The 19010-nt window shown below is 44.0% G+C and overlaps 1 protein-coding gene across 2 annotated transcripts in view; it reads right to left on the bottom strand.

Annotated features, from left to right (window-relative positions):
* The window catches only part of LOC124043774 (histone deacetylase 4-like), a 129031-nt gene extending 117303 nt beyond the window's left edge, over positions 1 to 11728 (bottom strand). For both annotated transcript variants that reach the window (XM_046362715.1, XM_046362716.1), the window contains exon 1: positions 11516 to 11728. In XM_046362715.1, coding sequence (XP_046218671.1) covers positions 11516 to 11519 — 4 coding nt within the window. In that variant the 5' untranslated portion in view covers positions 11520 to 11728. The remainder of the gene's footprint in view (positions 1 to 11515) is intronic.
* Positions 11729 to 19010: the final 7282 nt, after the last annotated feature.

Here is a 19010-nt window from a genome sequence, read left to right as displayed (position 1 = left end):
ATACAGACTTTGGAGTGGGCTGCCACACTGGACATCCGGGGAGCTGTTGTTGTGGGAGTCTCAAGGGAACAACGGCAGGGGATGGCATCGAAGAGTTGATCAAATCAAATCAAATGCTATTGGTCACATACACACAATACATCATTTCGATGTCTTTTAAACCCAATACATATTTTCAACTGCTCACAGGGCTAGTGCTCATCTTTTCAAAGTCTTGTGCTCATAGGGGTAGCTCATGGCCTCTAAGAACTCCGAAGTCTGCAGCCACAGATCTGTTGGAGAGAGAGGTGTCCTTTCACCTCCGGAACGCCTGCTCTACGCTGCCCGTCAAAGAAGGGGTCGCCCCCCGACGAAACACTCCACCCGTTCCCAGGGGCCACGCGCTCCATCACTTCTTCCAACTTGTGTGGCCTGCAGTTTCCAGGCCAGGATCTACATGCACTCACACACAGACGTCCTCACACACACACACACACACACACACACACACACACACACACACACACACACACACACACACACACACACACACACACACACACACACACACACACACACACACACACACACACACACACACACACACACACACACACACACACACACACACACACAACTCCCTCTCTATTCCAACCCATAAAGCAAAGTAAAGCAGACAGATACAGCCGTTCTGTTGGGAGACGAGTGTCCGTGTTACGACTGGCAGTGGTTGGCCGGCTGGCTCCAGAACAAACTCACCCCATTAATACAAGTGCAGTAGAGGAGCGCCACGGCAATCAATGGCTGGCGGTGCTAATGCCATGGGACCAGGGGAATGAATACCCAATTACAGCCACTCATCCTCCCGCTGTAAGGGCCAGCGAGAGCCGCAGAGAGAGCCAGTGTAATCACTGCTAAACAACCGGGGCACTCAGGGGCTAACCCGACAACTGCATACCAAAGAGTGCCATAACTCTACCTACATGTACATATTACCTCAATTACCCTCGACTAACCGGTGCCCCTGCACATTTTTTTTACTGCTGCTCTTTCATTATTTGTTACTATTATTTATTTTTGTTTGAGGTATTTTTCTTGACTGCATTGTTGGTTAAGGGATTGTAACTAAGAATTTCACTGTAAGGTCTGTTGTATTCGGCGCATGTGACAAATACAATTTGATTTGATTCATACAGGCTAGCAAGAGTCTTTGGGATTTGGTTAGCGAAGCAAGCTAGCTAGCTAACGGGGCCGCGTATTGATAGTGCGGAGTGGTGTCGTTTTCTAGTAACCTTTTTTGCTTTCGTAGAATTGGCATAAAAGAACTGGAAAGATGGAAGCGGAGTATGAGTGCATTCCTTCCATACTGCTTTCCCCGAACACGCAGGCATGCATCCGCACACACAGACATACACACACCAATATATGTGCACACTCACACTAATCTCCAAATGTATACACACACACACCGTCACTTCATTAAACACTCACACAGACACTCCAAGCTGCTCCTTCAGTCTCACACACAAAACATACATACCCAAATCGCACACATACCAGCCTCCTTCCTAGATAGGCAGGACAAGCAGCGTTTGGACTAGGGCTGGGCGAAATGGCCTAAAAATCATATCTCATTTTTTTTCAAACTTATGGGCGTTTCACAACACACATATTCTTTAAAGTAGCCACCCTTTGCCTTGATGACAGCTTTGCACACTCTTGCCATTCTCTCAACCAGCTTCATGAGGTAGTCACCTGTAATGCATTTCAATTAGCAGGTGTGCCTTGTTAAAAGTTAATTTGTGGAATTACTTTCCATCTTAATGCGTTTGAGCCAATCAGTTGTGTTCCACAAATGAACTTTTAACCAGGCACAACTGTTAATTGAAATACATTCCAGGTGACTACATCATGAAGCTGGTTGAGAGATTGCGAAGAGTGTGCAAACCTGTCATCAAGGCAAAGGGTGGCTATCTAAAATCTAAAATATGATTGTGTTTGTTTAACACTTTTTTGGGGGGGTTATTCACTATTATTCTACAATGTATAACATAGAACAAATAGAACAAATAAGAAAAACCCTTGAATGAGTAGGTGTGTCCAAACTTTTGACTGGTACCGTGTATCTCAATTTATTTTGACATGTTTTCTCTAATAAGCATTGGTTGTACAATTAAAGGTCAAATATATTGCATTTCAAACAGTCAGCAATAATCTAATGAATTCAGGGTTGTGGAGTTATACGTAGGTTAAATATGTGCCTTCCACAACCACAAGACCCACTAATAATTGTATTATTTTATCAAAAGAGTTTAACCTGCTTTTTTTTGCAATAATCACTAATCTGTCTTTCATGTCTGTCTATGAACATGCCCTTTTTTTTGTTACACATTTAACTAGAACCATGCATAATGCACATTTACTAATAATGACTACAATGAACACGGGTCTTATCAACAATCTCTCAAGCCCACATGCTAGTGATTAGCCAGCTAATCTTTATATTTCAAGGTTAGCCAACGTGGATCTATTTGCTAGCTAACAAGTGTCATAACTCTCCTGTGAAGATCTGAAGGATCAGGTTACAGTGGGTCCGCTCCACAGCACCCTCTCTCTCCCGCATAGGTGGAGGGGGCTGCTTTATGGCGGTCATAAAATACTCTGCTTCTGGGCTCTAGTATTTGAGATTGGAATTTGACTGTGGAACACAGAGAGACACTTGGACATCAAAAGGTTGAATAAATGAACAGTACTTCTGTACTCCAAGCAGTTGGAGTGGTCCGTGAACACTTAAGGAACAGTCATGTCAAGTTTGTTTCATTTGGTGAAGGACAGGAGACACACATTACTGTTTATTTGTTTGCATACACTTCTCAATTATGGGGTTTGCATCTGCATGTTATTTAAAATAAATGATTAAGCATAAGAATACTTTTGGAAAGATAACAACGTGATCTTAGTCTTCTAAATGATCATTGTTCTTCATAGTAACTTATGATCAGTCAGTGGCCTCGCCCCCGTGAGCATAGACATTACACGGCGTCATGGAACGTCCCCTTTTCTACTAAAGCATAAAACCCACTTCCCAACTAAATTTACATTAGACCAGAAAACACGGAAGCGGTTGGGTACATGTTGAAATGGTTGGCAACTTTACCAAAGGACAAGACCAGAAAACATGGAAGGTACATTGAACGTTGAAATGGTTGGCAAGTCGTCCCATGGACAAGACCAGAGAATGTGGAGATCCTTCCCACGTTGAAATGGCTAAGAAATCTATAAACTAAAGAACAATTTTTCAGGCTGCAGCTGTTTAAGTACTTTAGTCTGGTAAATGCAACCTGATGTATCCATTATAACAAGCTACAACTACGAAAGACTTAGATCACTGGTGGACAAACCACAGACTTTCTGTTGACAATCTATCCAGCAGACGGACTGGCGATCGCAGGGAGGGACAACCAAAAGCATACACTCGTTAATATGTAAATTGCAATTTATTTTAGAGTGAGCGGTTGTTCATGTTCAAAGTACATACAGCTATCGACTGTATGTACGGGGGTCCACTCAGTTTCCCGCTCTTGGGCTGGCCCCACCCCTTCCCTTTGGCTATCAAGCCGTCATATCTGCTTAGCCCACCAGGGACATTTCAGTGTATCATGTCAGTAACCAAGGTATAACCATTGTGTGTGTGTTTATATAATTCTGTCATTGATTAGTTAGTAAATAAATAATTAAGCCAATTTGAATATCGCTGATTCATGATTTATGATGCTATGGTTTGTGGCAGATATCCAAGGGTTTGATACATTCAGGAATGTTACAACCTGTTAGGTGCATAATCCTAACAGGGTAGAAATTTGGAGTCCAATTTAGCTCTGTGCCATAGCCATAGCTCTGTGAGCGAGCAAGAATGAGCTAGCATAATGGCGAACACTTGAACAGGATTTTAACTTCTCTCTCAAACACATTTTAACATTTTGAAATGTGGCTAATTTTCTCTATAATTTAGCCTAACAGGGTGGACATTTATGAGTGGGACATACAGACTAACAACATGAAACATAGAAAAACAGGAAATTGTGAAAAACTGAGTTTAAAAGCAACACGGTCTTGGGTGAATTTTGGCCCATTCCTCCTGACAGAGCTGTTGTAACTGAGTCAGGTTTGTAGGCCTCCTTGCTTGCACACGCTTTCTCAGTTATGCCCACAAATGTTCTATAGAATTGAGGTCAGGGCTTTGTGATGGCCACTCCAATACATTGACTTTGTTGTCTTTAAGCCATTTTGCCACAACTTTGGAACCATGCTTGGGGTCAATGTTCATTATGAAGACCCATTTGTAATCAAGCTTTAACTTCCTGACTGATGTCTTGAGATGTTGCTTCGTAGCCTAGTGGCCTAGTGGTTAGAGCGTTGGACTAGTAACCGGAAGGTTGCGAGTTCAAACCCCCGAGCTGACAAGGTACAAATCTGTCGTTCTGCCCCTGAACAGGCAGTTAACCCACTGTTCCCAGGCCGTCATTGAAAATAAGAATATGTTCTTAACTGACTTGACTGGTTAAATAAAGGTAAAATTTTAATTTAAAAAAATATATATATCCACCTAATTGTCCTGCCTCATGCCATCTATTTTGTGAAGTGAACCAGTCCCTCCTGCAGCAAAGCACCCCCACAACATGATGCTGCCACCCCCATGCTTCACGGTTGGGATGGTGTTCTTCGGCTTGCACGCTTCCCCCTTTTTCCTCCAAACATAACGATGGTCATTATTGCTAAATAGTTCTATTTTTGTTTCATCAGACCAGAGGACATTTCTCCAAAAAGTACGATCTTTGTCCCCATGTGCAGTTGCAAACCGTAGTCTGACTTTTTAATGGCGGTTTTGGAGCATTGGCTTCTTCCTTTCTGAGTGGCCTTTCAGGTTATGTCGACATATGACTCGATTTAACTGTGGATATAGATACTTTTGCATCTGTTTCCTCCAGCATCTTCACAAGGTCCTTTGCTGTTGTTCTGGGATTGAGTCGCAATTTTCGCACCAAAGTACGTTCATCTCTAGGAGACAGAACGCGTCTCCTTCCTGAGCGATATGACAGCTGCGTGGTCCCATGTGTTTATACTTGCATACTATTGTTTGTACAGATGAATGTGTTACCTTCAGGAATTTGAAAATTGCTCCCAAGGATGAACCAGACTTGTGAAGGTCTACAAAATGTCTTTATGAGGTCTGGGCTGATTTATTTTGATTTACCCATGAGGTCAAGCAAAGAGGCACTGAGTTTGAAGGTTGGCCTTGAAATACATCCACAGGTAGACCTCCTATTGACTCAAATTATGTCAATTAGCCTATCAGAAGCTTCTAAATCCATGACATCATTTTCCGGACTTTTCCAAGCTGTTTAAAGGCACAGTCAACTTAGTGTATGTAAACTTCTGATCCACTGGAATTGTGATACAGTCTGTAAACAATTGTTGGAAAAACTACATGTGTCATGCACAAAGTAGATGTCCTAACCGACTTGCCAAAACTATAGTTTGTTAATCTTAGGGATTTGGTTCCGCTGGCGGAACCAAATCAGCGGAAATTTCAGAGCGCCACTTATAGTTTTCGATAAAAATCAAACTTTCATTAAAACACGCAAGGTACTGAATTAAAGCTACACTCGTTGTGAATCTAGCCACCAAGTCAGATTTGTAAAATGCTTTTCGGCGAAAGCATGAGAAGCTATTATCTGATAGCATGCACCCCCCAGAATACCAGACCTTCACCTATAAACAACAGATTTTGCGGTAGCCGGCGCTACCCAAAACGCAGAAATAAAATATAAAACATTCATTACCTTTGACGAGCTTCTTTCTTGGCACTTCTATATATCTCATAAACATCACAATTGGGTCTTTTTCCCGATTAAATCCGTCATTGTATAGCCAAAATTTTGTTTTCTGAAGACCGGTCTGAGCCAGGAATATTCCCTTTTACAAGACGCAACGTCACTTTTTAAAATTACAAAAGTTGCCTATAAACTTTTACAAATCACTTCAAACTACTTTTCTATACCAACTTTAGGTATTAATAAACGTTAATAATCTATAAAATTGATCACGGGGCGATCTGTATTCGATAGCAGCAAGTCTTGAAATCATCGTCCATGTTTTCAATTTCACAACATCCTGGGGCGAGCCCCAAGAAAGGAAGTGCCCTTACGTCATCTAACCAACGATAAAGCAGGAAAAAAATGCCAGTACTGGCGACATCGTGTGGAAGCTGTAGGAATTGTACTGAATGCCTCGTTTTTTGTCTGTCGGCTTAGACAATACATTGACTGGCGGATTAATATTTTTGGGGGGTTTTTGGTGAACAGTTTTTCGAGGGATTTTTACTCCTAAACACGTTCTGTTATAGCCACAGACACAATTTAACCAGTTTTAGAGACTTCAGAGTGTTTTCTATACACACATACTTATCATATGCATATACTATATTCCTGGCATGAGTAGCAGGACTTTGAAATTTTGCGCGATTTTTAACAAAAAGCTGCAAAAATTCGCAGCCTCCCTAAGAGGTTTTAACAAGAAATTTGTGGAGTGGTTGAAAAATGAGTTGTAATGACTCCAACCTAAGTGTATGTAAACTTCCGTACAACTCCTTTTGGAATTCACATTCTGCACTAAATAAGCAGTTATATTTCAAGGGGGCAGAAAAGGCACTGCAAAGTAGGAATGACCCGCCTACCTTATTTTTCAGAATGACAACGAGTTGGCAATTGCTTTATGTAATTGTTTTATGCTTATTGCACATTTACAGAACACAGACTAGACAGCTAGTATAACAGTCTTTGTCTAAAATGCTGCTAGCGGTATGTGGTACCCCAATGCCGCGTGTGACAAACTGAGCATTCATTTTCCAGAATCAACGTTCATTGATAGTGTCGTTTTAGTAGTGTCTGCTCTATGTGTAATTTTGATAAGTTGAGACATAAAAAGGGGATTGTTGGAAAGGTTCACTCCTCCTCTATTACAGTAAAATAATGCCTCAATGTGTTTGTGTCCATACGACTGATTCTGATTTTGTTGGACCAAACCTCAAATGCAAATAGCAAGTTGAAACCGCTTGTCAGAGAGGAAAATGTGATCTCTCAACTGTATTGGCGTGAGAGACAGGAGGGGGGGAGGGGCTTGGTGTGTGTGTGTGTAAACCATAGAGGAAGAGGCAAAGCGAGAGGTTTCACTCTTGCTAATATCTGTCCAAAATAAGGCCAATGCATTTCTAAAAATATATGGCAACTAGAAATCCAAACTGGATAGTCTTCAGAGATAGATGGGAAGTGAGGAGGGTAGCTGAAGGCTGAAAACATCTTACAAAACGAATGTAAAATGTACATTACATGACCAAACATCTCATTCCTTAATATGGAGTTGGTCCCCCTTTTGCTGCTTTAACAGCCTCCACTCTTCTGGGAAGGCTTTTCACTAGATGTTTGCTGCAGGGACCTTCTTCTTTTCATCCACAAGAGCATTAGTGAGGTCAGGCTTTGATGTTGGGCGATTAGGCTTTGCTCACAGTTGGCGTTCCAATTCATCCCAAAGATGTTCGATGGGGTTGAGGTCAGGGCTCTGTCCAGGCAAGTCAAGTTCTTACACACCGATCTCAACAAACCACTTCTGTATGGACCTCACTTTGTGTACAGGAGCATTGTCATGCTGAAACAGGAAAGGGCATTCCCCAAACTGTTTCCACAAAGTTGGAAGCACAGAATCATCTAGAATGTCATTGTATGCTGTAATGTTAATATTCCCCTTCACTGGAACTAAGGGGCTTAGCCCAAACCATGAAAAACAGCCCAGACCACTTTTCATCCTCCACCAAACATGACAGTTCGCACTATGCATTCGCCAAACCCAGATTGGTCCATTTGGCTGCCAGATGGTGAAGCGCGATTCATTACTCCAGAGAACGTTGTTACCATTGCTCCAGATTCCAATGGCGGTGAGTTTACCACCCCTCCAGCCAAAGCTTGGCATTGAGCATGGTGATCTTAGGCTTGTGTGCGGATGCTTGGCCATGGAAACCCATTTCATGAAGCTACCAACGAACAGTTGAAAACATCAGCCTAGGTGTGTGTGCAGTGCCTTTGGGAAAGTAGTCAGACCCCTTGACTTGTTCCACATTTTGTTACATTACAGCCTTATTCTAATGTTGATTAAATTAAATGTTTTCCTCATCAATCTACACACAATACACTATAATCAGAAAACGAAACAGGTTTTTATAAATACATGATTTACATTCAGAATGTTTGCTATGAGACTCGAAATTGAACTCAGGTGCATCCCGTTTCCATTGATCATCCTTGAGATGTTCCTAATACTTGATTTGGAGTCCACCTGTAGTCAATTCAATTGATTGGACATGATTTGGAAAAGGCACAAACCTGTCTGCATAAGGTCCCACAATTGACAGTGCATGTCAGAGCAAAAACCAAGCCATGAGGTCGAAGGAATTGTCAGTAGAGCTCAGAGACAGGATTGTGTCGAGGCACAGATCTGGGGAAGGGTACAAAAAATGTCTACAGCATTGAAGGTCCCCAAGAACACAGTGGCCTCCATTATTCTTAAATGGAATATGTTTGGAACCAGCAAGACTCTTCTTAGAGCTGGCCGCCTGGCCAAACTGAGCAATCGGGGGAGAAGGGCCTTCGTCACCGAGAACCCGATGGTTCCTCTGTGGAGATGGGAGAACCTTCCAGAAGGACAACCGTCTCTGCAGCACTCAGAAAAAAAGCCAATCAGGCTTTTTATGGTAGAGTGGCCAGAAAGAAGCCACTCCTCAGTAAAAGGCACATGACAGCCCACTTGGAGTTTGCCAAAAGGCACCTAAAGACTGACCATGAGAAACAAGATTCTCTGGTCTGATGAAACCAAGATTGAACCCTTTGGCTTGAATGCCAAGCGTCACGACTGGAGGAAACCTGGCACCATCCCTCCGGTGAAGCATGGTGGCATCACGCTGTGGGGATGTTTTTCAGCGGCAGGGACTGGAAGACTAGTCAGGATCGAGCAAAAGATGAAAGGAGCAAAGTAGAGAGATCCTTGATCAAAACCTGCTCCAGAGCGCTCAGGACCTGAGACTGGGGCGAACGTACACCTTCCAACAGGACAACGACCCTAAGCACACAGCCAAGACAATGCAGGAGTGGCTTCAGGACAAGTCTCTGAATATCTTTGAGTGGCCCAGCCAGAGGCCAGACTTGAACCCGATCGAACATCTCTGGAGAGAACTGAAAATAGCAGTGCAGCGACACTGCCCATGCAACCTGAAAGAGCTTTAGAGAATCTGCAGAGAAGAATAGGAGAAACTTCCCAAATACTGGTGTGCCAAGCTTGTAGCGTCATACCCAAGAAAACTTGAGGTTGTAATCACTGCCAAAGGTGCTTCAACAAAGTACTGAGTAAAGGATCTGAATACTTATGTAAACGGGATATTTCCGTTTTTTTGTAAATGAACAACATTTCTAAAAACCTGTTTTTGCTTTGTTATTATGGTGATTGATTTGGGGGAGATTGATGAGGGGGAAAAATGCTTTCATCCATTTTAGAACAAGGCTGTAACTTAACAAAATCTGTAAAAAGTAAGTTTGTCTGAATACTTTCCGAAGGCACTGTATGTGTGCATGCAAGTCCTTTAGGGTGTACTACAGAGGAAAGAATCACAGCAGACTAGGCTAGGAGTCTATGTTAAGAAACAGTGACAAAAAACTGACCTTAGATCAGCAGGGTCTAGTACAGAGGGCAAGCTGTGCCTATTCCAAGTGGCCTCTCGGATCATGAGAAAGATCATGGAAGAGTCTGATTTATTTATAGATCAGGGTAAACTATAGCAGCTATTGGTCTGGTATCCAGCCACAGTAGGGATTAGGGATCAACCTGACATGGTATCACAGAGCCAATGACTCACACAGGTGTTTTAGAGGGGGTGGACGAGCCAATCAGGGGTGTGGCACGTGGTTGGAAAACGAGCGCGTGGTTGGAAAAGGGGTAGGGGGCTGAGAGTCGTCCTTTGCATGCATACATGTTATATTTGTCCTTGTCTTCTCTCTCTCTCACTCTCTCGGTCTCTCCCTCTCTCTCCCACCTCTCAATCCTCCTCTCTCAATCCATTTCCCTTCTCTAAGCCCCTCTGACTTTTCTTATCCTCCCTCTGCTGCCCAACTCTACCTCTATCCCTCTTATGTACGGTATGTAAACACAGCAATCTGTCTCTCTCTTACAGAGATTACACACACACAGTGGATAAATCCACAGTCAAACACGCCCGGCTCAGTCCTAAGGCTCTCTGTCATTGTACCATATCACATAGCACTGTACTTATGCCACTTATTTGACAGATAGCGCTGCACTCCACCAAACGTCACTCAACCACACACTCAACCCCAGCCCATCTGCCAGTCAGCTAACAGACTGTTTCGTCTTCACAGTTTGCAACGGGTCGACTGGACATAGTAAAACACACAGGGCTAGCAAAGAAACAACACAGGTGAAAGGACAAAAATAGATAAGGCTTTGAAAACATCGGACGACACTGTTCCATCCCAATGCCAAGGGATGAGCAGTGTTCAATATCGATATCATCTTTCACCCCTTCTTTGCCTACATCTATTCGTCCCTTCCCTCTGTCTTTTTTCTCTCTCTCTATTTTGTTTCTTTCCATATGGTTGTTTCACACACTGGTTCGGCTCCTCTCTCTCTCTCTCTCTCCCTCTCCCTTTCATTCACTCCCAGGCTCCGCTCTCTCGCTTTCTTCCTCTCCATGTGGTGCAGGGCAGACACAGTGAAGTGGAACGTCGAGGCAGACAGACAGACACACACACACACACACACACACACACACACACACACACACACACACACACACACACACACACACACACACACACACACACACACACACACACACACACACACACACACACACACACACACACACACACACACACACACACACACACAGGAGCATTCCTTAAAACACGAGACACACCAAGACTAAATCCACCACACACATCCCAGTCCATGCGGTCACAATTCCAAGATGATGTGACACACATATTGCCAAATATATTAAGAAGCTACGCTAACACAAATAGATACCAAGGAGCAATGAACTACATACGGTGAGACACACACAGAGACACACACAAACTCTCTATTTCACGCAGACACACTAACACACACCCCCTGACAGAGAGACACATAGCGGGGCAGTAGTAGGTATCTGCTCCAGTGAGTGTGAGGCGCTCAAGGCTGCAGAGCGGAGCACGGGATAAAAGACATCCCTACCATGAGTCTACTCAGCCTGTCCACCCACACACACACACACACACACAAAAATGCAATGGACACACAACAACACTATACTCCGCTATAACAACACAATCACACACACAACCCCAAACGACATACTTTTGAAAACACAGGCACACAAACACATAGACACACAGGCGTGGGCACACACTGTACAGCGCAGAGCTCCTCTCACCCATCGGTTGTGCTTTCCGGATGGCGCGTTGCTAACGAGATCTGCTAGAGCAGCCTCACTGAACCAGAGCTCAACTCTCCACCGCTGACACAACACACTCAGTAAAACACAGCCTCAGTCCACAGCAGATACCGGAACAGTGCTCTCAGTCTCCACCTCTCTGTTTTCTCACACTCACTGTGTTCGGTTCGCTCTCCGGCTGTGTCCCCTCCCCTCTCTCTCGCTCTCTCTCTCTCTCTCTCTCTCTCTCTGGGTGACATCAGAGGGCAGTCTCAGACATGCTGAGTGTTTGTGCGCTCCTCTCCCTCTCTCATTCCTGGAATAGGTTGATTTTCACAGAAAGGACGGACCTACGAGGGGGAGGGGGGGGGGATCTCTCGCCCTCCCTCCTTCCTTTTGCTCTCTTCTTTTCACCTCTTACAATACTTTCTCCTTCCGTACTACTCAAAATCTTTCTCTTTCACCCTCGTTTCATCCCTCTCTCCATACCCTTGCCCCCTCCTTCTGTTTAAGTCTAGCTCTTTTCCTACCTCATTAGTCAGTCTTCTTGTCCTCCCTCATTTCCGTCTCTCTCGCTCCTCGGATCCCTCCGTCCCAATGCTCTCCTTTTCATATGTGGCCCATTTCTCCATCATCACTTTCATAGTCATCCATCTCTATATCCTTCCTTTTTTGCTCTCTCATCCTCTTCTCGCTCTCTCTGTCCCTCCCTCTTTCCCCATCCCTCTCTTATTAAGTCCACATGGGTTGGGTGTGATTCCAGACTGCTATGTGGCCACTGTCCAGACAGTCTGCAGTGGACTCTGGTCTACAGGGAAAGTGCTCTACATGAGATGTACAGATTAGCAAGTCACTTTGGCGAGTGGCTCTGCGAGACACCGCAATTAGATTGCCTCATTTCCCTCTCTCCGTCTATCTATAAATCCCCTCTCCAGCTACCCCTTGCCTCTCCCCTTCTGTCTCTATATATTCCATTTGTCTTCCTACATGTCTCCCTCCCTCCCTATCTCCGCAACTCTCTCCATCCCTCTGTAGCAGTCATGAGTTAATTCGCTGGACTAGCTAGTGGAGAGATCGGAGAGAAGAGAGAGACTTGCCAAACCCCTTAACTGGGCTGCCTCTTGTTTGGCTTTCCGATCATGCACGTCTCTTCACAGTCAAAATACAGTTGTTGCTAACGCCATTGCTACCTCTGGTTGGATGTTGCTACGCTTACCAGTCTCCTCTCCTCAGTCGTCCGTGTCCGTGTAATCTTATTTGTTATGATTTCAAAGGCAAAACTGATCCTAGATCAGCACTCCTGCTCTGAGATGCTTTATGGATACGGTTCCAGGAAACACAAACCTATAGTTGGACAACATTCTTCCCCTGTCTAACCGGGTAGAAGTTCCCGAGGTCCTAACTTTCCGGTAGAAAAGTGCTGTGAAGGACCGACACGAGTGTCTGTCACGTAGACTAGGGAATCATGCCAGCTCTATTCCTTACATTGCTTTCTGCAACATTCTAGTTGGCTGAATACTCTGACCACCCACCCACCACCGTCTTGATGCCCTGTTTTACCCTGCCTCTACACAGACCTCTAGCGTCCCTGACGTCAAACTCTTACCACAGCTTCACCGCCATGCCACTGATAACACCTAGTTGCTCCCACTGACACTGGACCAAAACACAGGGGGGGGGGGGGGGGGGGGGGGGGTGAACCCTCCTCACACACACAAACACATCTATCTCCTCACACACACAAACACACCCACAAGGAGACAGGTCAGGATGCAAAGTTCCTGGAAGTTTGTCTGCTTTTCCTTAAACCCCCACCCTAAACACACCTCCACGCTCACACAAACTCATGTTTTTACTTCCCCCTCTGGAGTTAAGCCACCTCGGCTAGACGGAAATAGTGTCAATTTCCCTAGACATGGAAGGTATGGAGATGATTAGGCGCATTCACGAGCCTGCGCCCGTCCAAATTCCATGACATTATTGTGGAGGAAGTCTAGAGCGACAGTGAGGTTTGTTTTCCTCTCCTTCACTGGGGTGTTTAGGGTTTGTTCTCCGTCTGCTGGCATGTGGGAGCCATCTAAACACTTACCAGAACATTGTGCCATGTGTGTATATTCTGTGTGTGTGTGTGTGTGTGTGTGTACCTGCATCCATATGTGTATGTATTTGTGGTAAATAATGCATCCGGCTTAATGATGCAGTGTGTTTATTTTGTGTGTGTATGTGTGTGTGTGTGTGTGTGTGTGTGTGTGTGTGTGTGTGTGTGTGTGTGTGTGTGTGTGTGTGTGTGTGTGTGTGTGTGTGTGTGTGTGTGTGTGTGTGTGTGTGTGTGTGTGTGTGTGTGTGTGTGTGTGTGTGTGTGTGTGTGTGTGTGGCAGGCAGACAAGGCTGATGAATAAGTAATGTGTCAGGCGTCCGCTCCACAACAAGAGGCCGCGCTGCATTCCCAGAGGAAAATGACAACTCCAACAAAGAGAGACTTTCAACCACCTCCCTCTCTCCCTCCACTACAGAGGGATGGGGATTTGTATTCACCCCCCCCTGGGGAATCAGGCCTGCCTCCGAATATGTGTAATACAGCATCACTTCTGATTGATTTATATTATTCATAACGCCTTTCTCTCGCTCTCTGCCTCTTCCCCCTCTCTACATTAACCAAGTCACACTAGCCCTTTCAACAGTAGCCCAAGACAGATATACAATAATTGAATAATGGCGCTACACGCCACGTTGAGCTTGCCGCTGCCGGTAGTGAGATATGGCCACCTCTTTGGTTAACGCTGCAACGTTAATAATACATAGACGTTAATACAACGTCAATAATAGATTGAGCAAACTTTAAATGAAATTTTTTGAGTAATTAGAGGGACTTCAGAAAGTATTCAGACCCTTTGACTTTTTCCACATTTTGTTATATTACAGCCTTATTCTAAATGGATTAAACCCCCCCCTCATCAATTTACACACAATACCCCATAATGACAAAGCAAAAACAGGTTTTTAAAAATGTTTGTTCATTTACAACAAAAATGTATATATATATATATCCCATTTACGTATTAAGTATTCAGACACTTCAGACCCGAGTACTCAGACACTACTCGATATTTTGTTGAAGCACCTTTGGCAGTGATTACAGCATTGAGTCTTCTTGGGTATGACACTAGAAGCTTGGCACACCTGTATTTGTGGAGTTTCTCCCATTCTTCCCTGCAAATCCTCTCAAGCGTTGTCATTTTGGATGGGGAGCGTTGCTGCACAGCTATTTGCAGTTCTCTCTAGATTTTCACCAAGGATCTGTACTTTGCTGTGTTCACCTTTCCCTCGATCCTGACTAGTCTCACATACCCTGCCACTGAAAAACATCTCCACAGCACGATGCTCCCACCAAGCTTCACCGTAGAGATGGTGCCAGGTTTTCCTTCAGACATGACACTTGTGTCTTTTCTAAACTCCGAGCAGGCTGTCATGTGCCTTTGAGGAGCAGCTTCCGTCTGGCCACTCTACATTAGAGGCCTTATTGGTGAAATGCTGTAGAGATAATTGTCCTTCTGGAAGGTTCTCTCATCTCCACAGAGGAACTCTAGAGCTCTGTCAGAGGGACCATTGGGTTCTTGGTCACCTCCCTAACCAAGGCCTTTCTCCCCTGATTGCTCAGTTTGGCAGGTAGCCAGCTCTAGGAAGAGACTTGGTGGTTTTAAACTTTTTTAATTTAAGAAAAGTGGAAGCCACTGTGTTCTTGGGGACCTTCAATGCTGCAGACATTTTTGGTACTCTTCCCCAGATCTGTGGCTCAACACAATCATGTCTCTGAGCTCTACGGACAATTCCTTCAACCTCCTGGCTTTTGCTCTGACATACACTGTCAACTGGGGGCAGCAGGGTAGCCTAGTGGTTAGAGCATTGGACTAGTAACCAAAAGGTTGCAAGTTCAAATCCCCGAGCTGATAAGGTACAAATCTGTCGTTCTGCCCCTGAACAGCCAGTTAACCCACTGTTCATAAGCTGTCATTGATAATAAGAATTTGTTCTTAACTGACTTGCCTAGTTAAATAAAGGTAAAAAATAAATAGAAACAGTCAGACCTTATATAGACAGGTGTGTGCCTTTCAAATCATGTACAATTTCCCACAGGTGGACTCCAATCAAGTTGTAGAAACATCTCAAGGATGATCAATGGAAACAGGATGCACCTGAGCTCAGTTTCAAGTCTCATAGCAAAGGGTCTGAATACTTAAGGTATTTCTGTTTAGATTATTAATAAATGTGCAAAAAAAATCTAAAAAACAGTTTTTGCTTTGTCATCATGGGTATTGTGTGTAGATTGAGGACATTTTTTTTATTTTATGCATTTTTGAATAAGGCTGTAACGTAACAAAATGTGGAAGAAATCAGGGGGTCTGAATACTTTCCAAAGGCACTGTAGGTGTAAATAATTCACAAACAGATTATTGTCTGGACTATTTCCTCTGCTGGAAGGATGAAATAGTATGAATTAACTTCACAAAACAAAGATGTAAATGAAAATATGTCACTCATTTTTTGTTTATGTCGGTAACCAGTTTACAACAGCAATAAGGATTCTCTCCGAAGGCACTGTAGGTGTAGATAGATAGTGTCTCTCAGAGAGACTGTCGGGAACTGACATAGGTGTTCGGTTCTTTCTGTCTGTGTGTGTGTGTCTTTCTGTATGTGTGAGTATGTGCACGCGTGTTCGCTTGTGAATGTGTGAATATGCATGCGTGCGTACGTGCTTGCCAGAGAGACACGGTTGGAAACTAGATGTCTTCCCTCCACCCCTGTTTCTGGGAGCTAGCCAGAGGCCCTTTGTTTCAAAGGAGGAGCAATTATAATATTCCTGAAAACAGTTGATGCGGTCTTTGTTTGCTTGTTTGTTTCACCCCGTCACCTAATTGCAGCCATGAATGGTCGTTTCTGCTCATGTCAGGCCGCACCGAGACAAAGGACGTTCATGCGCACACACAAACACAAACACGGACACGAACAAGCAGGCACAGACACACAAGCAAACGCACAAACAAACACGTGGGCATGGACACACACCCGCCGCAACACACACACACACACACACCTTCGCACACACAGATTCCAGGAATTACAACCAGAAATGCTTTCACACACATGTATTCTAAATAGCGATCAAATACACACAACGGAGGCTGCCTGTTTGCCTCTGCTCTGCTAACAAACGCTGTTTTTTTTAACACCAGTAACGAGCCAAACAAACACACCAACAACCAATCAACTTGCCTTTGTTCTGGAAAACAAGGCCTGGAAACTTTAATGCCCCCCCCTCTCACTTGTAAAAACCCATGGCCATTCGGAGCTTTTGGGCGCATTGACGATCTCGAACTCATTCATTTGTAGTGCCTTTCTCCTTCCCGGTTACAATTTCTATTCCCCTCTCCCTCAATGGCAATTCCCTGCTAGGTTGCTCAAGAGCGGTTGCAGAGAGAGAGGGCAATTAGCCGTTAGCTATACTAGCTACCTAACCCAGTCCAGCCCATTTTCAGTCATGTGAGCCAGCATATAGCTAGCACTATCTAGGGAGTACCTGAGTAGAGGCATATAATAATGGCATATGTAGTCTATTTAAGCAATAAGGCCCGAGAGGGTGCGATATATGGCCAATGTACCACGGCAAAGGGCAGTTGTTATACGCAAAGCGGAGTGCCTGGATACAGCCCTTAGCCGTGGTATATTGGCCATATACCACAAAGCCCTGAGGTGCCTTATTGCTGTTATAAACTGGTTATCAACGTACACAAAAAATGAATGACATATTTACATAAAAATCTTGGTTTTGATAAATTAATTCATACTTTTTCATCCTTCCAGACAATAATCTGTTTGTGAATTATTTTTCCATCATTGCTGTGAAATCAACGAATAGCTGCTAGCCATGGACAGAAACCAAAACAACATCCAAATCTGCAACTGAAATGACAGAAAACTAGCTGCATTTTTGTTTGTTTTAGCTGTTTTCTTTGAACATTTCTTTGGATTAATCCACAATATCCAGAGTTGCGGTCTCGTCAGAACATCGTTCACTCTCTATGGCACTGTCTATTGCATCTTAGCCTATGCCGCTCTGTCATTGCTCATCCATATATTTATATATTCTTATTCCATTCCTTTACATTTGTGTGTTTTAGATAGTTGTTGTGGGAATTGTTAGATTACTTGTTAGCTATTGGTGTACTGTCAGAACGAGAAACACAAGCACTTCGCTACACTCGCAATAACCCTTCGAACGATCGCATTAGCAAACGTCATTGTTGCCAAGGTCGGAGAAACAGACAGCAAGGTTTGTACAGGTCCCCGTTGTTGTATACCAAATGCTAGGATAGAAGCAAGGAGAAATGTGTTTCATAAAATACTTATTGTTTTTCTCTTGTCATATGCAGTGGTATATCAAGAACAGCGTCGTGATACCAACTCTAAACAAAACAAAAAAATACCCGTAAAACTCGTAGTATATCATCTCACGGCTGGAACACTGTTTAACCCAATCAGCATCTAGGATCCAAACTACCCAGTTTATATTATATATTAGAGTCTCAATATATCAGGGAGGTAGGGAAGAAGTGAGTAAGTAAACCTTGTCTGAGCCAGAACGGGCCATACTGTAGGGCATGAGCCCATCTCCTGTTTGTGTAGCTTCAGGCAGCTTGATGTAGAAGAAGTAGCCTGACACTCCCTGGACAGGACCCTAGTCTATCCCAGGGCCTTACCCCCAATCTATCTCCTTAATGCTGAGTGCCAAGTAGAGAGGCATCAGGTCCCATATTTAGAGTATTTGATATTATTATAGTGGGGATCGAACCCCCAACATTCTAATCTCAGGGTGGACGCTAACCAACAGGCCACTGAGGAAGCGGGTCAGAATGCTAATGCTAATGCTAAAGATCACCTCAGAGGGAAGATACTACAAGCTGACATTATCCATTAGTCTCGGGCTCCATTTTGGTTGGCTTCATCATAGTGGATGGAGGCTCTTTCCCGGATCAGCAGACCAACCTTTGACAACGGTGGTCTACTGTCCAGGAGCTGTGTATGTAAGTGAGTGAGCAAGTGAATTTGTGCGTTTGCGCGTGCGAGTGAGTGTGTGTGCGTATCCACAGGGCCTATAGAATACTTCAGCGGTTCCCAAACTAGGGGTTGCGACTCCACATAGGGTCGCCTGATATGAAAATGGGATTGAAAACCCTTGCGAAAATGATAATAATGTCTTTGTATCTCAAAATCATTGTAATATGGTTAACCTTAAAAATCTAAAAGATACAAGTAATCTTAGATCATGGGAAAAGGCCACACTTTGATCATTCCCACGGTGAATGGCAAGGCCCACGAAGCTATGAAACCACATACATTTGCAGAGACTTTGACATTAACGGCCAAAATTGATATGGTGAAACAATGTGTGGGGAGGCAGAAGCAAAGAAGCATCAACACCTTTATCAGATAACTCTTC

This window comes from Oncorhynchus gorbuscha, linkage group LG09 (assembly GCF_021184085.1).
Source record: "Oncorhynchus gorbuscha isolate QuinsamMale2020 ecotype Even-year linkage group LG09, OgorEven_v1.0, whole genome shotgun sequence".
Taxonomy (NCBI): Eukaryota; Metazoa; Chordata; class Actinopteri; order Salmoniformes; family Salmonidae; genus Oncorhynchus; species Oncorhynchus gorbuscha.
The sequence above is the reverse complement of the archived record's forward strand: the minus strand, read 5'-3'. Positions and strand labels throughout refer to the sequence as shown.